The 27,679-nt window shown below is 25.3% G+C and overlaps 1 protein-coding gene across 4 annotated transcripts; it reads right to left on the reverse strand.

Moving 5' to 3' along the window:
- Positions 1-32: 32 nt before the first annotated feature.
- Positions 33-26,013, reverse strand: LOC135925088 (ankyrin repeat domain-containing protein 18A-like). Of its 4 annotated transcripts, none has more exons than XM_065460253.1 (27): positions 25,838-26,013; positions 21,547-21,725; positions 21,118-21,232; positions 20,770-20,943; positions 20,102-20,208; positions 19,892-20,019; positions 19,484-19,534; positions 19,308-19,354; positions 19,210-19,243; positions 19,110-19,150; positions 18,968-19,046; positions 17,523-18,784; positions 17,372-17,459; positions 17,220-17,316; positions 15,460-15,481; positions 15,075-15,410; positions 12,027-12,194; positions 11,916-11,962; positions 10,286-10,385; positions 9,487-9,609; positions 9,388-9,437; positions 9,162-9,324; positions 9,032-9,113; positions 8,397-8,422; positions 8,268-8,348; positions 8,079-8,168; positions 33-208 (listed from the first exon to the last, which is right to left on the reverse strand). In XM_065460253.1, exons 2-27 carry the CDS (start codon positions 21,645-21,647, stop codon positions 134-136), a joined length of 3,687 nt encoding a protein of 1,228 aa, XP_065316325.1. In that variant the 5' UTR covers positions 21,648-21,725; positions 25,838-26,013; the 3' UTR covers positions 33-133. The 4 variants fall into 4 exon arrangements, with proteins under 4 accessions (XP_065316325.1, XP_065316324.1, XP_065316326.1 ...); XM_065460252.1 differs by having other exon boundaries at positions 15,075-15,413; XM_065460254.1 differs by having other exon boundaries at positions 8,065-8,168; positions 15,075-15,413.
- Between the last annotated feature and the right edge of the window lie 1,666 nt (positions 26,014-27,679).

Here is a 27,679-nt window from a genome sequence, read left to right on the forward strand (position 1 = left end):
ATATATTTTTTTATCAAAAATACGAATGTCCCTGAAAGGACAAATGAGTCATTTAATTATATAACATAATATAGATAATTATATAAATGTTATAACATATAATAAATAATTGTCTGCCATGTAATAATTGAATTCAAAAATCATTTTTCGCATTCCTGATTTTGGTGTATAAAACCTCCCTTTCTGCTAACAAGTGTTTATTGAATTCCTAAATAATTAATTAAATATTTTTATAATTTCAATTATTATATAAATAATTTCTTATAAATAAAACACTTACTCAGTGAATAGAATAATCAAAATTTGAGAGCTTTGACTAATTTTAGCAATATAAAACTAAATCATGTTATGTATTTCAAGGTTAAAATATACAAAGGTAAGTTAAAAAATAGTAAAAGTAATTTATCAACAAAAATATAATAATTTTACAGGTAAATTGATGAAAACCTTTAGAAAATAAATGCTAAAGTAATAAAAAGTAAAATATGATGGACTAATCATATAATTTAACAATATATATCATCTGATGTCATAGATGATAAATCTTGTATAATGAAAGGGTTTTTGTGATTTTTAACATTTAACATAAAAATTTTTAAAAGCATTTAGAAAAATATCTGAAGCAAACAGATGATTATGAAGAAATGGAATGAACATAAAAACAAATAAATATGTTTAAAATTCATCTAAAATAACAAAAATTCTATTCAGGGTTTTTTTTCTATAAAACATGTTACATTAAAATTAAATGATTTTTGAATATTAAATGGATTAGGATTTGTATGAATGCATAAGAATGTCTAGTTTAACTAAAATCATTATTCATGTTTAAGGAACCCCTTCAGTAACTAATTTTAAAAGTGGCACAAAAAAAAGTCTTATTTAAATTTGATATTATGAAAAATAAAATTTGATTACAAGTGACATCTAAAAATTTTGGAAAATTATTTTATTATTTTTGACCATGCTAATTAAAAAATAAATTATTTAATTTTAAAATGTCTTAAATACTGGCGTTAATTTACTCATAGCTGTGCCTTATATATAATATTTTATTTTTTTTAGTCTTCCCATTTTATATTATAATATTTTATTGTTTTTAAAAATATTTTTAAAAAAGAGGTATTAATTAAAAATTAATATATTATAATTATATAAGGAGATCTCACGAGTATACCATATGTCGTAACCGACCCCCACCCCCCACCCCCCCATAAAAAAATCATGCTAAATTTAAATACTTTAAACGTCACCGGGAAGGGAAAAAGCTATTTGACTTATCAAGGTAGACTCCTAGGGGATAACGAGTAAATTTTTTTTTGGTTGGGGGAGGGGGGGGGGGGGTGGTGATGGTGTAGGAATAAATTTCATGTGGCCACCAATTTCTTTCTTTAAGAAGATATTACCAGATTATGGTAATTGAACTTAAAGGTTCGGAATGGGACAATTTTTACCCCACCAACAACCAACGTTAACCCGGTCATCCATCTATCTAAAAAATAAATTTTACCAACCCACTCGTATATGCTTAAAAATTTTTTAATTAGTAGGTTTGGTTCTTTATTTATTTTAAGCTATTTTTATTATATAAAATATGTAAATCTACGATATAAATAATCTGCCAAAAAATATTACACATTCCCCAGTGAAGGTCAACAGTCCGGTCCTATCGGTCTTAGACCGGGACAGGACCGATTGTCGGACCGATCTTTTTTTGAGGTTTTACGGTCCAGACCGCGGTCCGGACCTGTCATTTATTATTATTTAAGTTTGCTTTACTATTTTAATTAATATAATTTTTTTCCTATTTTATGAGTATTTTCTAGAGAAGTTATTTTAGATTTTGTTAATTTTTATTTTACAATATGAAAACCATAAGTTTGTCCAAGAAACATTTTACTTATAGTCCCAATAAAAAAATAGAGTATGTGTTCACTGCAGTACCAAATTTAATGTATCGTCAGCAACATGTAACAAAATTATTGTTTATAATTTTTTAAGCAATAAATTAATCAAAATAAGCATTATTATTATTAAAATATTTTGGTTATTATTTATATAGTTATATTTTTTCTTGAGTTGTTAAAGTATCTAGATCCTGTATCTAGATATGATTAAAATATCTGTATCTGTATCTAGATATTATTTTAGACGTATCTGTATCTGTTTTTAGATACTTTTACGATACATTTTGTTATACTTTTATTTAACGTTTTTTATATTATAAACAAAAATACTTGAATGCAAAATTTATTTTATTTCATTTGAGCATATAATTTAAGTATATATAATAAAAAATATTTAGACTACTCTAATAAAAAATTATATATATATAAAATATTAAAATATATAAAAAAAATAGATATATATTTAGTAAACATTATGTCAGAGTTTTTCAATAAAACAGACAAATTTTGATATTGCAATGCAACTCAAGAAATCTGCCATTTTAATCTTCAATGGAATTAGTTAATTTTATTTTATTATACTAATTTTAAAAATTTATTTTAGATTAATATTAATAGTGATGAGGAGGAAGAAGAAGAAGTAATAATCAATGAAGCATGAACAAGTTCAGATATTGTTATCATGGCCAATTTATAGAGCATATTTTAAAATAATATCTCAAAATAAAAAAAAACAAATCTCTGATAGTAAAATGTTTGCCATATCTATAAAAAAAATACGAAAATTTCAGTTAGCATTACCTCAACTTGCAACATTGTAAAACATTTAAGGGTATAGATACTAAATAAAATGTTTAAAATTGTAATTTTCAATTTTAAGAGAAAAAATCAAACACTGTTAATGAAAAAAACAATTAATAATACAAAGATTAGTTGATGAATTATCAAGATCTTCAACTGATAACAAATAACCTGCGAAAAAAACAATTAATTTTATATCCTATTTTTTTCAGTACCCCGCAGCAGCAGATATGATTGTTAATAATGATTTAAATTTTGATACTCAACAAATTTTAAATAATTTTTTCGAAAATGAATGCCCAGATTTTATATTTTTAAAGAATATCCTGATATAAAATTGTTATTCATAAAATATAACACCACAATCCCTTCAAGTGCCCCGGTAGAAAGGCTTTTTAGTAGTCTTTACGGATTAACGAGGATGCCTTAAGGACCAAAATTCTGAAAATATTTTATTACTGAAATCAAATAATTATTTATAATCATTTAATCATATATTTTTATATATTATTTTAATTTTGATAAATGTGATATCTAAAGTTTTTATCTCATTACATACATTTTCACAATAGAATCCTAATTTAGGTTTATGCAATTATAAGAGTATTAAAAAATTGTATCTGTATCTTGATACATTTAACGCTGTATCTGTATCTTGATACATTTTAAAATTGTATCCGTATCAAGAAAACTTTTTAGACATCTGGATCTAGATAACTTTTTTGACTATGTATCTGTATCTAGATCCATTTAAAAAATATCTTTTAACAACTCTATATTTTTTCTTAAGAAACTGTCTGAATAATTCATTGTCAAAATAACTTAACCTTATTCTTAATAAAATAATAAGGTACCTTAAGCAGACATCTGATAAAATATAAAATATATTCTTCTAATGATGAAAATGAAAATATCTCAAAAACACAATCTACTCTTAATTTTAATATGCCCTCCACAAACACAAAATCACTTTCTTCAATACCAATGGATAAATTTTATTGTTTATATAATACTCTTACATTTAATAAAATAATAAAACAAATTAAATTACAGGTCTTTTTATTTAGGACCACGGTCTGGATCGATCTTGGACCGTGGTTCGGTCCGATCCGAGGGTATCGGCCTAGTCCGGACCAAAGACCGGACCTTGACCTTCACTATTCCCCAACCAGCTTGCCCATTGTTTTAAATATATTCTTGACCTAATCTCTGGCTCACATAATATTAAAATTTTTCCCCAGCCAGTTTGCCAATTGTTTTAAATATATTTTTAACCCAACCTCTGTCTCACGTAATATTAAAATTTTTTAATCCAAATGGGCAGGAGGGCTTACAATTTCTCTGATGAAAACCTCTAATTAAACTACCAACTGCTTTATTCTTAAATTGTGTGCCTTAACATATTTTCTCATATAATAAATTAAAAATCATATAAAAATATTGATCTTAACCCCATGGCTCGGCTTTGGAATCCATGGGCATTGTCGTACGCAGCGGGGGGGACAGGGGGACAAATCCCCCCAAAGCCAAAATGCAGATGCCGGGACATATTTTTCAAAAATATTATTTTTTATATTTTATATTTTATTATAATTATTCATATCTATTTCTTTTTAAATTTTTATATTATTACCTTTTTCATTTACTAATTTACTTTATCAATTAATTTCATTTTCAAGTTTTCTTTGTGGCGTAATATTTATCTATTATTTTTAATTCCCGGTATTATAATTTTCAAATTTCTAGTCATGGATATTAGACTTTTTTTAAAAAACGCTGAAGGTGAAAATCATGCCAAAAAGCAAAAAAGTATAGTATGATAATTTAATAAACAAAAGCTGTGAACTGATGATTTCCTCAAAAGAATCAATTCAAAAGGGGGATATGATTCCCATTTCATCAATAATTGATAAAAATAGGGTTAAAATTGCAAAAGAAAATAGAGGCAAGATAAAACTAACTATTGAGGCTATTTTATATTGTGGCTTGCAAGGCCTAGCACTTCGTGGCCACAAGGATTCAGGAAGCTTAAATTTTAATAATAATGATAACGAAGGTAATTTCCGTGGACTTTTAAAATTTAAAGCATTAGGAGATCCTGAGTACCAATAAAAATGCTACTTATCTCAGCCCTAGGATATAAAATGAGATAATTAATATTTGCAACAATATCATTTTAGAAAAATTGATTGTTGAAATCAATTCTGCCCCATACTTCTCAATTTTGGCAGATGAGACCACGGACATTGCTGGCATTGAGCAGATGTCGTTGTGTGCGCGATATGTAGATACTCATAAAAACATTATCAAGGAAATGTTTCTCCAATTTATTCCTGTTTCAAGCATGACTGGGTCTGCTTTAGCTGATGTAATATTTGTGAATCTTAAAAAATTAAAAGTAATAATTAATCTTATTATATAATTATTTTAAAAAATATAGCTAAATATAAATATAATACGTGGGCAAGGGTATGATGGAGCACGTGCAATGAGTGGACAATTCAATGGGCTTCAGGCATTTATTTTAAAAAAATGCCCAACAGCTATATATGTCCACTGTGCTGCCCATTCACTCAACTTAGCAATATTGGATTCATGTTCTTTACCATTGATATCAAATTGCTTAGGTTTTTAATTATTAAATTAATTTTTTATATTTATATCAGGTAAAATATTTAGCATCTATGAGATGTTTAGATACCCCAAGCGTCAAAATATTTTGAACAGAATTATATCTGAAACTCCTTGCCCAACAAGGAGAAAAAAATTGCAAAAAGCTTGTCCAACAAGATGGAGTCTTCGACATCAAGCAGTAACAGCTTTTATCGAGTTAGAAGAGCCGATTATTAATGCTCTTATAGAAATATCACAATGTCTGAAAAAGATATTTCTTCAGAAGCAAGCAAGTTACTGGATTCAATACTTATACTAAAATTTTTTTTCGCATTAGAATGTATTAATAAATTATTTAATTATACAACTATTTTATGTAATACTTTTCAAAAACCTGAAATTGATTTGATTGAGATGATGAGAATAGCAGAGACAATTTTATTAGAACTCAAAGAAATTAGAGCTAATGCTGATGAGGAATTTCATATTTTATATGTTAATGTTGAATCAAAAGCAGAGCTATACGAGTTCAATATTTGTCTCCCTCGACTTACAGCAAGGCAAACTTATCGTCCAAATATTAATATAGGGTCAATAGAAGAATATTATAAAATAAATGTCTTTATACCTCTTTTGGATACATTTATAACCTAAGTAAATGAAAGGTTTTTAATTTATCAAGAAACACTTATCAATCTGCAGATATTACTTCCGCAAAAGCCCTCTGAACCTTTTTCAGATGGTGATAGAAAAAAATAAAATATTTGGAAGATTTTTATCATGAAGACATTAATGTATCTCATGATGCTTTATTAGCTGAATGCCAACTATGGTATAAAAGATTAACTATGGTTGATATAGTCCCAAAAAATGCTATGATGCTTTGCATCATTTCAAACATCTTTTAGATTATTTTCCCAATATATTGAAATTATTATATATATTAGCAACTCTTCCCATTAGTACTGCAACTAATGAGAGAACATTCTCTTCTTTAAGAAGATTAAAAACGTACCTAAGAAGTACAACTTCTGAAAGTAGGTTGAATGGTCTGGCCCTTTTGAATATTCATAGGCATTTGACGCCAAACACGGATGAGATAATTGAAAAATTAGCTCTCTCCCAACGAAGATTGGATTTTACATAATAAAAATATAATGTTTCTATAATATTTCTTGTGCTATCATTTTTTAATGTCTTATATATTTTTCTTTTACATAAAAAATATAATTATTCATATTTCCAACATTTAGATTTTTTATACTTTATAAATATATAAATTTTAAAAGCTCAAAAAAATTTAAATTTCTATTATGGATTATTTATTTTATAGTCATCATATCCTGGTTATATCCACTTAATTTTTATAATTCAGATTTATTTAAAGTATTTATATGCCGCCGGTTATATTCGTTTAATATTTTTTAAATCAAATTTATTTTTATATATCGGTTTATATATTTAATTTTTTATAATTCATATTAATTTAAATTTGTATATTAGAAATAGTTATTAGTCCTAATAAATGTATGCTTGATATTTTTAAATAACAATAATTTTATTTAAAAAAATTTTAATTATCCCCCCCCCCCCACACTAAATTCCTGCGTACGCTACTGTCCATGGGGATTCAAAATCTCTCAATTTTAATACTATGGCTTTAAAATTGAGAAATCGTAAAGGAAGTGCATTCCAAAAGACAAAATTTTTCTACCCGACCTAATCTGTAGGAAAAAAATATTTTTCGACCAACCCATAAAGTTAAATTTTTTACCCTACTCAATCTAAACATAAAATTAATTCTATATTCCCGTCCCAACCCGAACTGAAAATCAAATTATAAAAAAAAATATTTATCTTTCTATTTATTTTTTTAGTATCTTTTAAGAATTAATCTAAAAGTAAACAATATGATAAAATAATAAAGAATCAAACCATGATTTATTGATATTGATCAAATTCATAGTTATAACAAAAATATTTACCAATCAAACTCAACCGACTCATCTGAAAAATAACTTTCCCAACCCGACTCAACTCACGGGTTGGTGGGTTGGGTTTTAGAGTCAGGTAGGGCCACCTCTATTACAGTTTAAAACATACCTGAATTGTTAATTTCAAAAAAATTTGCCATGAACTTACTATTAATTTATATTAATTTTTATATAGATTTTATTTTAAATATAAAACACACTAAAGTTCACATGGAATACATTTCCGGCAACATTAAAATTTTTAGATTTATAATTACCCTTTTTAAATAATTTAAAATTGAGAGATACCCAATCCCTATGGGTTGCATATCCCAATGCGTCATATTCGTATTTTAATTTCTTATAATCTCATTTATTTTTATATTTCTATTTATACTATTACTCAATTATTTTTTCTATTGACGATTTGTTGATTTTTTCAAAATATATTCCAGGCTGATTAAAAATAATTCTTAAGCCAATGGGACGGTGTGTATATTATTTGATAAATTATGGAAAAGAGGCAAGGAGGGTGGGGGGGGGAGGGGGGTGTCAAATTTAAAAAACTGGCTTGTGGGTTGAGAATCCGCCCACTGTCAGCATGTATAAAAAAATTCATTTGAGAGCCGTCTAAATAATAAAAAAAATTGACCTACAGTACATATGAAAAACAAGATCAATCTCAATTTCAAAAAATATCGCAAACTTTTTAATTCATTTTTATTATGATAAATGTGCAGTCTTAAGTAGAGATGTATAAAAATGCTAACAAAATTCTCGAGACCTTCAAATATTTGATTTTAGCGGCACAACATTTTTTCAGTTTTGTCATATTTTTCGCATTTGCTTCATCGATCTTTTTATTTTCTATAAACTAAATAAACAATTAAAAAAGAATAATAATATATGAGGACAGACGGCACAATGAAAATTTTTTTTTAACTATAATACCTAATATTTATAAAGTATTTACTTGCTTCTGAAGAAAGGTATTGATTTCTCCTAGTTTTTGATTGATTTCTAATTTAACTGTGTTTTCAATCGTAGAAAAACTCTAAAACAATAGGTTAAATTTTAAGAAAAGTGATAATTTTATAATAACTTGATCATGTTTGAGTCTATCCAATTCTGTTTTAATAAAATATATGCAAAAAAATATGTGGATATTTTATATCGATTATAAAGTTATAAAAATAAAATTTTAAAACTTATAAAAGGTACAAAACGACTTAATTATATCAGACTTCCATTTCAAGTCATATGATTATGTTTGTTTTGAAGGATGATTATTATAAATCTCTATAAATCCTCAATAGCGTCATGGAGGGGGGGGGGCATATCCCACAAAAAAATTAAAAGTTATTCATTATATTAAGTAGCAAAAATAATTCCTCCCCCCCCCCCACCCTTTACAAAATGAATGCACTCACTATATGTCATTATAATATAATACAATAATTTTAAAAAATATACAATTTAATAATTTTTAAGCATTTTACTAAAAATATAAAAAGGAATAAGGAGTTGACTTAAGCCAACCAATAAAATTTTATATGGAACCCAAGACTTCTTTTAAGAAAATCCTGGGTACGCCAATTAGGTGACTTGTCATTGTAGATAATAATCTTTAAATGATTTTTGATGGTTCAATAAGGACTTGCAAAAAATGGTACCTCTCTATGCTTTAAGTCGACCGGTACCCAAGACTTAACAAATTTGTTTATAATGATATCTTACCTTCTTGGGTTTCCCGCAAAGAATTTATCCATTTTGTGTTAGCGTTTAGTAATTCGGATTTCTCTTTTTTTAATTTTATCACCTAAAATGGTTAGAAATTAAAGATTTGCTTATTGAATGTTTCAAAAACTTCATTTCTAGATGCCTCGAGAATACTTGTCAAATCTACAGCAATATCTTCTTTATCATTATCATGTTTAATATATTTTATCATCAATGTGATTCGGCGAATGATATGATAAATCAGATTTAATTCATATGATGTGCCTTTATCAAATTCCATGTCTGAGGGTCTTATTATAAAAAAAAATTCATTTATAATATAAAAATCATAACCAAATCAATATACTATTTACCTATCACTGTATGATGCGTTCTTGAACTTAGCACCCGCCTCTACTATATCCTTTAATCATTTTATAAATTTGAAAGATAAAATAAAATTTCATTATTACCAAAATTTGAGGCGTTTTCTCCATTTCTTTTAACACATTTAAAAGTTTTGACTTGATTTGATGAATATGGAATAATGTTTTTCCTAGCACTGCATTATTAATCTTGCGGGGAAGGACATATTTCTGTATGAATCAAATAGATTATGTTAAAGGGTTGTTAACTTTCCCCAAAATAATAGCTATTTTTTTTGATGTCCGATCCGAGAAAAAATTTAAAAAAATTTGGTCCGATCGATCAGATTATTTTTTTGAAATTCTAAGTTCGACTCGAAGTGTTATTTAAGAAAGTCCGATTCAAAAAATTAAAGAAATAGGTGTTAATTATAAGCGCCAGAGAAAAATAAATTTTTTTGGTGTTCTTTGTAAAAAGAATATATACTATATAAAAGCATTAGAAAAACAATATAATGTAAAATTTGGCCAGGGTTCAAGTCAAACCTAACGAACGAATATTTTAAAAAGCAAGGTTCACTCTACTCAGTTAGGCTTCATTTATAGTGGGATCCAATTCCACACGATTTAACAGTTGATTTTATTTTTAATTCTTAGTGATAATAATCTAAGAATTATTGATTAATAAAGAAAAAATTATATCATTAGTAGATTTTCAAAATAAGCTGTTAAATCGTATAGGATCTGATCCCACTATAAATCCAGCCTTAATATTTGACTATGATTATGATTGATTGACATTCGATCGGATCGCATCCCGACAGGTTTATGTAGGTTCTAGTCTAAAGCATTAAAATATTTTTAATTTTATTATAAATGATATATTTATTATTTAAAAAATATATACTTCATGAGCCCTAATGTCTTCAATTAATTGTGTTAAGATAGATTTTAGAAAGTTAACTTTATCGAACAGATCACTAATCTTGTTTTGTACAAGGTGATTCCTTTAAATATTTTAAATATTATGATAATAATACAATATTCCTTAAACATAATATCAATATATAATGTTGCACGTAAGGTAATTAATAAATTAAATGTAATCCTTTGCATAAGTGTATGGAAGAATCTTTAAAATTAAAATTATTTATACCGCACATTATCTTAATTCTTAAGGATTTGATATTTTGCGAAATCGTATTTTACCACGTGTATAGTATTTACAATTTCGAAGATTCTCCCATGTCCTGAATTTATACATACCATATGACAAACACATTTGTAACTTTATATTTATATAATTAAAATGACATATAGACGGAGTCATCTGTGAGAAGTGATGAGAACCCGACCCCCCCCCCCCCCCCCCCCTGAACCCTCGAATTTTGCTGAACCCAAACCGGAACCCTTTTTTTAAATTTAGTGTTCATGGCTTCTTTTTTTTAATTTTTAAAAAATTGATTTTTCTTATTTTAAACTTTCATTTTATTTATTTTAAATTATATAAATAATAAATATAAAAAACTTGTATAATTTACGAATTTATGAAAAATTTCCTATTTAAAAAGAGTTCCTATTTAAAACAATTGTTTTTTTTATTCAAAAAAATATATTAATTTATAAAAAACATTTTTTAAACATTTTTTCGTGGAATCATTCTTGTCATATTTAAGAATAGGCCATTTTTCGTAAAATTTTTAAATTTTACCCAGCAAAGCAGATTTTAAAAGTTTTTTTTATAAATAATGATAATATATAATAATATCCATTTTATTATATTGTTGTTTGTGAATTATTAAATTGATAGTAAGACAAAGAGAAGTATAAAATCACGAATATATTGTAATTATGATGATAAATAATTTTTATGGCAATACTAATTAAAATAAATTTTTTAATGTTGTTCTGTTATTATAACTAATTTTAATAAGTCATCAATTTTCTAATCTCCGAACTCTGAACCCACCTGAACCCGAACCCATTATTTTAGATGGAGGGTTCACATCCCTGGACATGAGTCCTCTTTAAATAATTTTATACTATCTCCCCCCCCCTCCCTCCAGACCAAAAAAGAGAAAAAAAGTAAAATTTTTATGTTTTTAAATTCATTTAAAGATGAATTATTATTATATAAATTAGTAATTTTTATTAAAGCCTTAACTGACTAATTATATATATATGGCATGTATATTTTTTTTTATTTATAATCAAAATTTTATCTTATTGTAATATTTTCTAATATCTGATGTGAAAATAAAGATTTTAAATAAAAATAAATAAAACAATTTATAATTTGTAATGTCATAAGGTATAATTATGCTCAATATTGCCTAATTCCTATTTAAAAATCAATATATTTCAGATTTTTTTATTAATCTTATTATTAATGAGTTTTTTAAAATAAGTAATCATACAAATATAGCCTAAATAAACAGGTAAAAATTTACCCCCACCCCCCTTTACTGGACTATCGATGCGCTATCAGCCAATCAAAATATCTTATGACACTAGCTTAAAATATTTAAATAATTTACTCGTTATTGTTAGATAGATTTTCCTTGATTTGTTCCATATATTTAATCTGCGAGGAAGAAGAAATAAAAATACAAATATAACATTTATTTGTGAAACATATATATTTTCACCCTCAGGGACGTATTTTGGGAATATAATTCTTCGATCATTTTATAATTCGTATCATGTTTTGAAACTTCATTGAAAGTGTGATTTCGGAGTTCATTTTTAGTATTTGTGAGTATATTGGCTTTAGTTTTTTCTTTAGTTTCTTCCAAATCATCCTTTAATTTAGCAATCTTTTACACAAGTTATGTTGTAAATAATATATCACAATATAATTTATTAAAACATTTATATAGTTTGAGAACTTTTTTAAAATTTATTTTGAATCCTATATTATTAAATTTTATTTTTAAAAAATTAAATTAATATATATGGTCTATTCCATATCAAATCAACCAAGGTTTCAACCCGACCCCCTTTAATTTTTCTTAAATTTTGTATACTGGTAGTATATGCTATAACTAAGAGAAAAAAAAAGACATATTACCTTCCAAAACTGTTTACCCGCTAAGATATGGCCGTTTAAAGCCCGGAAAAATGGTACACTTTTTACAAAATGCACCTCATTTATTTTCAAATATCTCGAGAAATAATCATGTTAAAAAATAATTTAAATATTATTTTGTAGCTTAATAAAAGTTCTTTAAAATGACATAAAAATAAATATGATGGACATTTTATTAATATCGAAAACCGGATGTGTTAAACAGAAAATGTTTTCTGTAGATAGATATCACACTGCTTTATATTTGTTCAAAATCCTAAACTATGATGATCATGGGTTTAGGAGTTATCACTCTTTATATGGCTAAAATTGAACAAATTTAACATTAATATCATCATATTTTAATTTAATTAATAGTTATGAAATAATATTAATTTAAAAAATGACAGGTCCTTACGTTTTTTTATCTTTATTAAAATTTTTGAGAAGTGGCTGGAATAATGAGCTTTGTTTAATACTTTAGTTAAATTTTGTCTCGAAGTTACTTGAAAAAATAATTCTAAACATATTTATAACTTTATTTGCCTCAAATTGCATTACATATAATACAATCAAAAATTTATAATTAAAATACATCATATATTATAATTATCCAAGGAATTTTAATAAATTATGACTTTTGTTTTCGTCTAGGGGAATAAAATCTTGGAACTTAGTGTTCCAGAAATTCTCTTTGCTCTCAAAAACCTGCCTTCAAGATGACTTTCTATGTTCATATATTCATTATTGCTCACAAACATATAATTTACCCCATAGATATTATTTCTTGCATAGTTAAATAAATCTATTGTTGTCAATATGTGATGTTTATATGGACGTTGCAAGCTTGCTCAAGCCGCTAACCGTTTAGAACGGCCCCCAAGTGGCATGGACTTTTACCTTGTGCGGTTTCAAAAAATGTCACTCAGCCTTTATCCCAAAATCATTTTCATGATTGTAGAGATTAATGAAATCTTTATTTTTATATTGGTTTGCTCCATCAGAAAAATAATAAATTTTAGCCACTCTATTAAATCTTTCCTTCAAGAATACGATTAATTTTAAAATAAATAAAATGCACATGCGTTGTGCTTTAAACAATCTGATATAACCACTAAATTTACATGTTTTATTATATTGTTCTTACGGTAATAAATTATAAAAGAGTTGATATTGATTATTGGTCTGATTACATCCTTGAGCATGGTTCTGCACTACAAATGCATAGTTTTCTGAAATTTCTGCAATAACTAAGAATTCGCCAACATTTAAATTGAATTTTAAAAAGTTTCGAATTAATGATTATCGTGAAGCTATAAACAAATGAGGAATTAAATTGTTTAATTATTCAATTAAATAATCTACAAATTCGTCAGCGGATTTTGTCAGTGTTTCAAGGGTAGTTCGATCAGCTGCTATCCATTGTTTGAATGTTTTATAATCTATAGAATTCTCATCAATAAATTAAGCCTTTCTTTTAATTTTGAATATATGGGGGAAATGCTAAATAAAATATTTAAAATTATTTTGTCAAGTAATTTTAATTTCGAGATAAAATTTAACTAAAGTTTTAAACAGCTCATTATCCCAGCCACCTCTCAAATTTTTTTTATAAAGATAAAAAAAAGTAAGGGCTTATCATTTTGACATAATTTTTAAATTAACATTATTTCATAACTATTCATTAAATTAAAATATGATGATATTAATGTTAAATTTGTTCAATTTTAGCCATATAAAGAGTGATAACTCCTAAACCCATATTCATCCCAGTCTAGGATTTTATACAAATATAAAGCAGTGTGATATCTATCTAGAGAAAAAATATTTTGAAAAAAAATACCTTTTTTTTCTATGGCCATTTCCGGTTTTACACATCCGGTTTTCGATATTAATAAAATGTCCATCATATTTATTTTTATGTAATTTTAAAGAACTTTCATTAAGCTACAATATAAAATTTAAATTGTTTTTCTTACATAATTATTTCTCGAGATATTTGAAAATAAATGAAGTGCATTTTGTCAAAAATGTACCATTTTTCCACGCTTTAAACGGCTATATCTTAGCGGGTAACCAGTGTTGGAAGGTAAAATTTTATTTTTTTCTTATACTACCAATATACAAAATTTAAGAAAAATTAAAGGGGGTCGGGTTGAAAATCGACTTTTTTTTGTTGATTTGATATGGAATTCACCATATATTTTCTCTACTTAAAATCATATAAAATTACTTTATTTGAACCAAAAAGATACCAAAAATGTTTTAAAATGTATATTAATGACAGAGAGGGCTTGTGATTACTTTTATGAGATTGATACCTAATTTCACACAAATTGTATTTATTTTTTAATAAGACCATAAATTATGATTTCAATCCTTTCCATATGATTTTTTAAATAAATTTGTATATTATAAATAATATACTCAAGACTTATATTATAACAATATAAAATTTTTATATAGAAAAAAAGATCAAATTTTTCCCAGAATTACCTCCATGCACACTCTCGAATAAATTATACTTTTAACTTTACTGAGGTGCTCGCTATACCCGCAACCCTAATTTAAAATTAATATAATGACTTATTTCTAAGATTATTATTTTTTATATAAACTAATCAATTACTTGATCTAACATCACATCATGGTCAGATTTTAATTCTTTTTGAGTTTTCATAAATTCGTCCAAAACTTCTCTCAAATGGTCTTCGTTTTTAATATCCCCGACATTCTTTATTCGTTTTAGTATCAAATCAGTTTTTTTCTTTAACTGATCCCCAAACGAGTCCTTTAGATTACATACAGCATCTTCTATACCTCTTAAATTTTCTGTAAGATCTAAAAGCCTTTTGTAATTAGAGTGTTCTGGGTGTTGAAGATTATCTAATAAATTATATGAAGTTTGTTGACGGCTAATTATGTCCTCTAGTTTAGTTTTTATAAAGATCAGATCTGGTGATTCCTTCTTATACAAATAAAATTATGAATTTTTAAATATAGATTATCATTACTTTATCAGTTGATGAAGGATTTCTTAAGATAAATAAAAATTAATTATAAAGAACTAATATTATATCATAAATTATATATCAAATCTAGGAACCTGGAAGAAGAGCATTTTATTAAAAATGTTCCTTTTCCGTTCTGCAGTCATAAATTTTCGGAACGTTTCGAGAATCAGGAATGTTTTTCGAGAGCCTGAAGCTTCTAAGTTTTTCTAAAATGGTGCATTTTCGATTTCAAAACATTCACAGCACTTGGCCACGAATATAAAAACATTCTTACTATTGTACCAATATGAAAAAAATATTTATTTACCATAAACGCGATTAAAATAATGTCTCAAAAATATGCAAGCAAAAAAAAAAGAAACAAAAACATAATAAATTTTTTTTGAAGTAAAACTGTATGTGGTTTTATATACTATTTTTAATAGATTAATTATTTTTTGAATAATAAGACTTTGTCCTCTAGCGAAACGAATTTGTCGCCTGATTTTGTTGTATAAATTTATTAAGTATATTATTGAAATGGAATTGTGGAAGTTTCCTAAATAATTAAATAATTTGAAAATTAGACTCGAATACAATATTTTTGTATTATCAAGCGATTTTTATACTAATCAATTCAGGCATATCGATTTTAAAATGCTTAGATTTTTAGTAAATGCGATACAAGGCAATTTAACAGATGATGGAGGTTATAAAATCTTTTAATGAGATCAATTTTTAGTTATAATAATTTTATGGCATCATTATGATTGTAATTAAGAGATACGAAAAACTCAATCGTTTGTTTAATCGCGTCGCATCGCGCTTGCTATGAATGTACCCTAAGTAATATATTCTAATTTTTATTTTAAAAGTATATAGATTTTATTATATGTACAAATGGCAGAAAAAAATTGATAAGAGACTGGTCGTACGCCCATAGTCAGAGCTTTAAACCGTTATGAACGGTTGAATTTTATTCCGATTCTTAGTTAAACATTTTAAAAGGAGTTTTTCAGTCGAGTTATTTTTGGAAAAATTTATATTAGTTCGTTTGTTTTAGAAATTTATATAGGTTCCTTTCTGTTACTTTCAGTTATTTTTTATGTTTTCCAATTTATATTAAACAAATTAATTGATCCATAATACAATCTAATAAAAATATTCTAAAAATTTTTTAAAATTGCTAACCATTTATAATAAATAAATAAATTTTTTAAAACGTTGTGTACCATAACCGGTTCAATTCATAACGGTTTATTTATCAATTTTTAAATTTTTTTAATACCGATTCAGTAATGCTTATGGTCGAAAATTACGAGATTTGTTTCAGTTCAATTTGTCACCCTGATCATAGTTCACCAAATCAGGTGATAATAATTCAATTGGGACACAGTTTAATTTTTTTTAAAATAAGTATGACTATTCCCTAAAGTCTTAATTAATTATATATGTTACCTAAAAAAATTTATAGGCGATTCTGGAGCATCCACAAAAAGATATAAAAAGGCTCTGAAAGTGGATTTTATAAAAATAGTAAATAAGCATCTGTTTTTAATAAAATCAAATTCGAACCAAAAATGATATATATATATATACTATATGAATATATGAAAAAATAGAATCTAAAAGCAAAGAACACGACAAAAGCAAAACAAATGCAAAACAAAAGCAAGAGATAGCAAATTTTTTGTTTTTTATTGGTTGTCTTGCCTTAATTCCAACATTGTCTTAGGCATTTATTTCACAGTTATATCCAATAATAATAATATGAAACTTACAATGAGAGATTATTGATTAATTTTTCTAGTTTTCGAGTAAAATTATCGTTTTGAAACATTATTTTTTGCAGGTCATCGTTAAAAGACTGTACATTATCTTGTATATTACACGAATAAATAGTAAAATTTAAACCAATATATATATGATTTACCGGTTATTTGACGATTAGTAATAATGGTGCTTCTAATATTTTCCCCCGAGGTATCGAATAAATTATCACCTTGATATCTATCATACCTCTTTAAATAATATACATTATATATTCATAAAATTTCTAGGAATCTTATTTTTTTTTAACAAACCTTTTCATTTAGCATTGCTAATTTCCCATCTGTATTCAAATTTATGGTTTGATCATTAGCAAATAACATAGAAGAGCCTAAGTTTCTCTCAATTAACATATCTGGGTCACTCGCAAAAGGAGTGAATACATTTTTACCATTTAAAACTTCATCAAAATAGTAGTTATTTCTTATTTTATTGCAAGAATTCCCAAAACGGTTTTCATAATAAACGTAAGGCGGAAATTCGTTAGGTCCTGAGATTCTTGAATTTTTAAACGTTGTTTTATGAGACATATTATTCTCTGAATTTAATTTCTTTTGAGGGCTTAACACTAGCGAGGGTTTAATCATATCTAAGTCATTTTCCGAAAAGGCATTAGCATATACATTATTCTTGGAATAACTATTTTCAGCCTTAACAGTGATCGGATCTTCAACATTTGTGGATGCTGATTTAATATTTGATTCATTACTAACTTTTACTATACCAGGTATTAAAGTTTTCTCTATTAATCTATCAGGGTTTTCTACCAATAACTCTTTATCTCCATTAAATATATGTAAATTTGGAAATATATCTTTTGGGGAGATAACTTTATCAAATTCCAAAGGTGGTATTTCATTTTTCTGTTCAATTAAATCAAGCACGCTATCAATGGAAGTTTCAGAAATTTTAGAACGATATAAATTTTTATCGACTACGTTTTTGGAATTTACTTTTTTACTGTCCCCATTTTTGCTAATTTTATCTTCTAATATTGAGTCTACGCTTGTGCAATTTGTATCAAACAAGTCACCACTAATAAATGGGTTTTTGCTTAATCGGCGATTCGTACCCTCTGTCGTTGTGCTGCTCAGAATATCGGATTTTTGGTTTTTCAATCTAGGAGTATCCCTTTTTTCATTTGATAATTTGCTTTCTGAAAAGATTTTATCGAAAAAATCTTGGGATAACTTATCCTCTTCTTCATCCGAAATCACATTTTTATCCTTTAAAGGTGATACGATGTTAATATCGTGTACAGATTTAAAATTGTCCTCATTATCTTTCCAACCCTTATACACAGTAAAGTTTTCGTAGATATGAGGAAGCGACTCCTTATTGTTCTCCTCGATGTCACTCCAAATGTACTCCTCGTCAATATCGTCATTGGCGTGGGCTAATATTTTTTCCTTTGATGGAATAATCGGAGGGGGGATACTCAAACGCGAATTTTTCCTTTTATATTTCTCTAAAGAATATTTCAGGTCATCATCAATAAATGGTTCTCCTAAATCATCTTTTGTATTCGAATTTTATATTTTATAATTCTTATAATAAAAATATATTGGATTTTAAATAATAAAATTATGACTGCTATACCATGCATAACTTTTTAAAATTGCTATAAACATTTTGACTACTAAAAGAAATTAAATAATAAATTGATAATTTAACAAAGTATTGATTACGCTACTCATACCGCTGCTATCATCCCAAATATCCTTGATATTTTTCCCTATTTTGGTTATACGTTTTACAGGTGCTGTAAATTTGAAATCCTATAATAAATCATTTCATTATTATTATATTTATACATAAAAAATTTCTTTAAAGAAATTTACTTGTGATCTATTGAAACATGGTAAAGCTTTCTCCAAATCATCTTTAAATTATATATTAAAATATTTTTTTCTGTTAAAAAATTTATTATTCATTTAATACCATTGGAATTAGTTGAAGTATCATTATTGAATTTCTATAAAAATGTTTAAATAATTAATAGAATATTATTCATGTTTATATATTTTTAAAAAAAAAACCTCTTGAATTTTTGGCTGATTAATTATTGTCGGTTTTGTCGTCGGGCCTAATTACGGGTCCATAATAAATAATATTAAAATATATATATAAACATTAAGATATTTAAAATAAAAATGATTATTTGTTCAAAATAAATCGGCAATCATTTAATTTTAACGAAATTTTTGTTCATAACTTGATGTTCTCCTTGTTACCGTTTGGAGGATTTCCGCACAAGAAATGTTATCTAAAAAGGTAAAATACGCAATAAATTTTTTTTAACAAAATTATATAGTATTATATTATTTTATCATTAAATGAATAATTTTTTTTAGTTGTTCGGACAAAAATGCAATTGAAAAAAAGAAACAGGACAATTATACTACAAAATATCTCAAATGCCCTAGAAAAGCAATTTTAGACGTCTTGGATAGGGTTAACCTACTTTTGAAAAAAAAATAAAATAATATGTTATATTTTCTAGGAGGGAATTTTTACTAGGTCATTTCTTATCTTATATTTTAGGTCCTTAATAATGTGCAATATAATTTTTTTATGGCTATATTTTAAGATCTAAATACATATAAAGGTAAGTTTTATAAACTAAATTGAATAGCGTATTCGTAGGCATTCTTTCCGGCATCGCTTCGCAAATTTGGGTCAGCATTGTAATTATTTAGCAAGTTCACTAGCTCATCCTGCCCAAAAATAGAACTCAGCATCAACGGAGTTCTGACGAAATATATTTTGAATGATTTTATTAATTTGTTATGTGATTCAAAAAAAAATCAATGATTGGTATAAAGTATTAAACTTGAGTTCACTATCTCTCACGTTTGGATCAGCTCCATTTTCTAATAAAAGTTGTGTTGCTATTTTATCTTTGTTAGCAACCGCAACATGTAAAGGTGCTATACCTTCCTAAGAAATAAAATAAAAGATTGAATCAATATATATATAATTAAATTATTTACTATTTTATTATAAAAATATTTATTATATTTCGTCGTCACCACTGCAAGACCCATTTTTGAAATTGTTCAGTAGAGACAAAAAACTATTCTAACTGATTATTATTATAAATGAATTTTAACTTTTAATTATAATACTCCTTCATTAGAATGGTTTTCAAAAAAATATTCATATAAGCGAACCCCATGCCAACGAGGTTTGGATAATGTTCAAAATTTGATTTTACAATTTTTTTAAAAAAAATTTATTAGCAAATATTTGAAAAAAAAATATATATAAATTATGAGGGTCTCTGACTTGTTTTTTTTCGTTTTAAATATGTGGCTATGTTATTTGATAAAAAAAATAGTTTTAATTGGTTATGGAGACACGATTTTTTGAGAGATGATAGCTGGCTTATAGTGAGCCCATTTATCCAAAAAAACATATTTAGAAAAAAATGCTACTTACGAGGTCTTACAGTGGTGACGACGATATTTAAAGATGCTTTTTATTTAAAAAAAAAAAAACTTTATCCTTGATGTTTAAATTGTCTGAATATCCAACCAAAATTTTTGTAGCATCCTCAAAAGAATTCTTTAGAGCGTAATGTAAAGCGGTTGAACCTGTGTCATCGGTTACTAAAGCGTTAGCCCCTGATTCGAGCAAATAGTAAGCCAAATCGGGGTGATTATAAGCTATGCACTTTCGTTTATATTAGTAAAAATTACAAAATCTGATTAAAAAACTACTAATGCATATTACGATTGATCTAATTGATTTCAAAATATATTATGATAGAGTTCAAACCATTGTGGAGTAATATTCTTGAAAGATATATTTGTCTTAACATACAAAAGTATTCTAAAATGAGCTCACTATAATCAATGGAGTCATCCCAAATTTATCTCTAAAATCTAGGTTAGGGCAGTATTGCAGAATCGCTTTTAGTATGTCCAAATGCCCATTTAAACATGCGATATGTATTGGCGTTCTAAGATTAATATAATTTATATATAGAATCTTTTCAGCTGTTGGTTAAAATACACATTATGATTTAAAATGTTATCTGAAAATTTCTATGTTAATTAATTTTTAAAATATATTAATTTATTATATTACCTAACAAATATTTTAAAATTCTTATTTAAATAAGAAAAACCCTTAGAATTAAAATATGAAGAATTAATCATTTAAGGAAATGCAAAGTAGCCTACTTTATAATAAACCAATAAATTCTTAATCAAATATAATTATAATATAGAATTTGGGAAAAAAAATAACTATACTATGAATAAGATTACATACCTATCATTTTCATCTTTCATATTTATGTCACTTTTTAACAAGAGAGATTCCACTTTCTCCAATTTACCATCTACACAGGCTTCATGAAGCTTTGAATTCATGGGACTTTTTCTACCCCTCGAAAGTCTCAAATCTTTATTATCCAATTTATTTCTGAATTTCCTAACTTTGGATTTCACCTTGGAAGTTATTAGATTAAAATTTTGCGAATTCAAGAAGGAATACTCATTATTATAACTTTGGGCTCTACCATATAATTTCAAAACTTTTTTCATAAAAATATTTGTTAATATTTAAAATTTTAATATTAATAAGTTTAATAAATTTATAGCGTCCTAATCTAAATATGGGATCGAAAAAAAAAGAATAAAACCAATATTTCCACCTTTACATCCCTTTGTTCGATGGTTTCATTTTTTATTTTATTTTTACATTATAACAAAAATCACCTGAGATTACATTCAATATCGATCCATTTGAATATTTATCCCTTCTTATTATTTTTTTTATATCGATTTTACGCACGTTAAAATAATTTATTCTTAATTGTATCGTCGTTGGATTATTGGAAATATATTTTAATTTTTTAATTTTTAATAGTTCTAGCCTATATGGGAGGATTTAATACCCATTGAGTAAATATTATAATTCATAAACAACTCCATATGTATTCCCACCGTTTTTGACATATGTATTTATTGACCAACCAGGATATTCATTTCATTATCATTATAATTTTAAATTCTACCAATTATCATTTATTGTTAAATTTAAAGATAAGAGAATTTTTGTTAATTAATAGTTTTGAGAGATAAGTATAAGCTAATTTTTTTAAAATTTAACCCCATGATAATTCAAAAAAACTTAAATACTTCCTTAATTGTATACGTTGTTGCAGGGTAGTGTTGCTAAACGTCTCGACATATAAAAACGGTCAACCCTTCTAGCCAAAAATAGATCTGGCTTATAGATAGCTAAAAGGTTTGGACATTTATTAATGAAATCTAGAGGCTTGCGTAATATTTGTTGACTAAAGCATTAGGTTAATCGTTTTTAAAAATCTAACCATTTAACAATACTATTGCAGGGTTTAGCATTGAGAGCTATATCATTGTTTCGGGGTTTATACAAATTTGAAATATTTATTCATTTATCACGATTTTGAAAGACATGATACTAGGAATCATATTTTAGTATGGATTGAGCATCTAATACTTTACCTTGTAAATTTTTGACAATTTTGCCGTAAATTTTTAAAATTTATATGAAAATCGATATATAAAAATGAATATATAAGTTCAAGGTTTAAATGGCCTGGACCAAAGTTAGGTTTTTATCTTAGAGATATCGTTGCTTTATTTTTGAAAAAAAGAAGAGATACAAGGATTTCAGACCGGGACTATTTGACCGAATTTTGGAAAAAATCTAACTTAGAAATAACTATATTCTAATTTATAAAATGCTATTAGATACAACAAACATACTTTTGAATTTAATATTTTTTTCTCAAAAACGATTTTGGTAAAAATAAATTTTTTACCCGACGAATTTCGCTGGTGTTAGTAGAATCAAATGATTTATAAAATCTCTATAAAATAAATTAATATATATTTATTCCATTCTTTAGATTCACAATGTTTTATTGATAATGATATATTTAAGACTTGCATTAGAAATATTTTATTTTTTTGATTTTTAAGCCTGAGCCCGTCCCGAAATTTTTAATCAAAAAATATAAATTAAGTGTATTTGTATAAAATTAGAAAAAATAAAACATCAACCTAAGAGAAATTTAAACATAATTTTATTTTAATAGATAAAGCCAAAACTTCATTTTTTATTTTTTTAAAATATAATTGTCTAAATCCGAGCCCCAATTAAAAGTAAAATAGTACCCCACCCCCTTTTCTGCAAATTTAAGCCAAGTTTTTGCTAGGCTTTAATATACATACCAAAATTCTTATGAAATGAGAAATTGTCTCAACTAGTCCTGATTATACTAGACATTCGAGGTTAATATCATTATCAACTCCTAATAATACATTTAAACATGACTTTTTCAAATATTAAAATAGAATTTTAATTTTTATATAAAGCTTATTTATAATTTTTAAAACTGTTAATAGTAATACAATTACAATATATAGTATTGATATATATTTATTTTGACCTTTAAAACACATTTTTATCATAATTTTTTTTAAAAATAGTTAAGGAATATAAAATGTAATTTGAGCCAATATTATGAATGTTATTATAGAAATAAATTTGAACCAAAAATTTTTGGTTACCCCTCACGCCAACTAGACAGTTTTATATACTTATATCATTTGCTTACAAAACATTATGGCTAAAGAAATCACATATTTACCCTAGTATCACTTATACTCAGGTTAAAAAAATATAAATAAAGGATTTTATAAAGAAAACTTATAAATGATTAAGGTGGAAGAAGGAGGATGTTTAAGATACTTTTTTTTCGAACCTGAATAAATTCAATATTATGACACCAATCTGGATAAATAATTCTGAATCCCAAAAGTATAAGTTTTCATAAAATAATTAATATATTTTTATAAACAAATGTTTTTTCTTGGCCCCAACGTATTTCATCGTGTGGTTTAACACATGTCGTAAGTTGGCCCACCAAAAAATGAAAGCCTAAATATAAAATTGCATAATTTTCCTCGATATAGTTATAAATGAGACTAGAGGCTTCAAAGTATAATAATTTATTGATAATTTAATATAAATGATTAAATTAATAATTAAATTAACAAATAAGTAAATGAAATTTAATTTAGGGATTTTTTTTAGATATTTTTAAAAATTTCTGAAAAGAAAAGGAAATTAAAATGAAAAATTATTTAAATAAGTAGATAATAATAAACTAGTTACTTTAGTATAAATAACATTCCTTTATTTAACTATGTATTTATTTTAATGATAATATATAATAAAATAAATTTCAAACTAAAAATTTTATACAGATTATTATATTGAAAATTTATTGTAAATGACTGTATTTTAAAAAAAATATAATTACAATAAAATATAAGTAATTCTTAAAAATATATAATTTAACAATTAAAATTAATAGAAATGATTATATTTACAAAATATAAATAACTCTTATTGCAAATGTAATATTTTATTAAAAATATATAATATAAATAATATATAAATATTATTTATGACTGAGAATTTATTATAATTAAGTCTTGCATATAAAAATTTTATGATTAAGAACATATTATAATTATATTGCAATTTTGAATTTATAAAGAGTTTATTTTTTCTCTGAGATTTGGCTAATGATCTAGAATCAAATTTTTATCTAGAATAATCTCCTTATAAATATTTAATAGGTCTAATCTATTTAACCTCTTTTCACTGGTGCTATTTCTTAAATAGGTTTTTAACCTTTTCAAAGTTGAAAAAGACCTTTCATTAGTGCAGGCAGGTAATAATCGGTAAGGTAGCTAAAATAAAAATAAAATGTTTTGATATTAGGCAGGGAATCTAAAGTGCAATTACACATAAAAAAGGCCTGCAAAATATTTTTTGGTCTCAAAGAGTACTCTATCCTGTCGAGATTTTTATACCAAAATTTGACATCACAAAGTAAGTTATCATACTATCCTGATTAATCATCAGAGTAAAACTCTTTTCTTAATATCTTCTCGCGTTTCAAGTGCAATCAACAATCAAGACTTAACCGGCAGAATAATAAAAGCTTACTGTTTATCTTTACCAAATTAAACGATTTCTCTTTCAATTAAAAATTAAAAAAATAAATTAAAATTTTTAAAACTATATAATTTGTTTAACAATATAAATTATATAATTAAATTTATAATTGTTTTTCAAAAATCATCATTCTAGATATGCTGATCAAACCTTTACTCCATCCTCGGCTCTACTATCCCATAAATTTAATTTTTAGTTCATATAATTTAATTTAAACCATGTGAATTTTAAATTGAAAATTCTTATTTGTTTTTTTAAATATATTTCATTTTGATATCGTACATAATATTTAATTTCCGTTTTATAAATAAAATTATTCACAAATTAAAAAATAATTTTATTTTGTCTACACCACTGATCAATGAGATGATAATTATAAAGAGACATACAATAATAGGAAAAATTATCATTATGATAATAAATTTCAAAATAACAAGAACTTCAACAAAAATGAATTACATAATTTATTACCAAATTTTCAAAGATAAATCTTGCAGCAAAAATATTGAGATAAATAATCGATTTAATTTAGAGATAATACCTGGTTTATTCATGGCTGATCATGATTCTGATTCTTATAGAAACTGGAAAAACATTAATTTGCTAAATAGGAGAATTTTTAGTGAATATAAAATACAAAATGTTATGGACATAAACATATTAAATTAAAAATTTGAAGATAACAACTAAAACTGTAATAATTTCAATAGAATTCATATATGAAAATAAAATAGAATCATGTGATTTAAAATATATAAATCATATGATAAAATATAAAAAAATACATGTTAAAAAATGTGATAATAAAATTAATTTAATTAATATTAAAGATGATAAAAAATCTTGTGATAAACAAAATTTCAAAGATAATAAAATCTAAGTTATAAAAATAAAAGTATTTTAAAGAGAACAGATGACAATATTAAAACTAAACATCTAAATTTTAGAAATCTTTTCAAATATGAGATAAGGAAATTATTTTGTAAAAATTTGATGGTTAAAGGATTTATTCAAAAAGCGACGATGATCTGAAGACGAATAATAATATTAAAATACTTTATAAATTAAAAAAAAACAAGTGTGGAATTCAAATTTTAAAAAAAAGAAGAGGGAAATGTTCATAAAATTTTATTTGCATATTTTAACCTCATGGATTGAAATTATTAATATAAAAATAAATAAAAATTTTCATATAAAATGCAATATTAATAATATAAAACAAATGTAAAATGTGGCAAATAAATGCAAAACATGAAATTCGTATTTGATACTATATATTAATTAATCGATACAAATTATTTATTCTAATATTCGATATTCAATTCAAAATATTCTATGATTCAATATTCCAAATACGATTATTATCCTTATTCTATATATTATTCCAATATACGATTATTATCCTTATTCTATATATTATTCCGATATAAATTATTTATTCCATTATCATTTCAATTCCAAAATTATTTTATAGATAAATTGATGCAGATAAATTAACAAATGATAATAATATTACAAACAATGACAATAACTATAAATGATAATGATTAACGAAATCAACAAGCTAATGAGATGATGATGATCAAGCTAATGATATGACGATTAGGATAACAAACTAGCGATAAAAACAAACCAACGAAAAAAATAATGACTAGGCAACAAAAACAATGGCAAAAACATTAAACAACGAATTTGACAAAACTTAACGATAACCGCTCACTTCAAATTACAACGAGGAATATTTTTTAAAAAAGTGTGGTATGTTATATACTAGAAATATTAATAAATTAAAATATTGTTTAATTATATATTTGGTCATTAAATAGTATTTATAAGTTAAATTTTATTTCGTTCCTTCACATAATTATTTTTTGTTAGATTATAAATGGTAGCTAAGATTTTTTTAGTAATAACACTATAGCATCGTGGTTTGGCAAATATCGCCGCTTAAGGCCGTGTATTTTTTAGGCGGGTATTGATTGATTTTGTAGGGGCGTTTGCCTCCATCAAATTTTCTGCCATGTAGACGCTATAAATGTTTTTAAGGACAGATAATGAAACAAAAGTAATTAATACATTTAAAAAAAGCATCAATTTTATCGCATTATAATCCGAAAAAGCTAGTAATTCTAGCTACAGACGCATCTCAACATTGAATATAGGATCAGTTCTATCTCACATCATTAACAACGAGGAAAAGCAGGTTGAGTCGCTACTCGAACATCAAATGCCACCGAAGAAATTACAGTCATATAGAGCATAAGGCTTTAGCAGGCATATTTGGTTTAATTAAATTAAAACAATATTTAATTGGTAATAATTTTACTATAATCACTGATCATAAACCACTTACATAGAGAACCCAGATAAAAGAACATATATG

This window comes from Gordionus sp. m RMFG-2023, chromosome 2 (assembly GCF_954871325.1).
Source record: "Gordionus sp. m RMFG-2023 chromosome 2, tfGorSpeb1-WG-v2, whole genome shotgun sequence".
Lineage (NCBI taxonomy): Eukaryota > Metazoa > Nematomorpha > Gordioida > Chordodea > Parachordodidae > Gordionus > Gordionus sp. m RMFG-2023.

Excerpts from the sequence above, each read along its gene's own strand:
- LOC135925088 (XM_065460252.1), bottom strand. The coding sequence starts at position 21,647 with ATGAATTCAAAGCTTCATGAAGCCTGTGTAGATGGTAAATTGGAGAAA. Across the intron at positions 12,195-15,074 it reads ATGATGTGATGTTAGATCAA|ATTGCTAAATTAAAGGATGA; the intron begins GTAATTGATTAG and ends CTTGTGTAAAAG. Across the intron at positions 10,386-11,915 it reads AATCTATCTAACAATAACGA|GAATCACCTTGTACAAAACA; the intron begins GTAAATTATTTA and ends AAATATTTAAAG.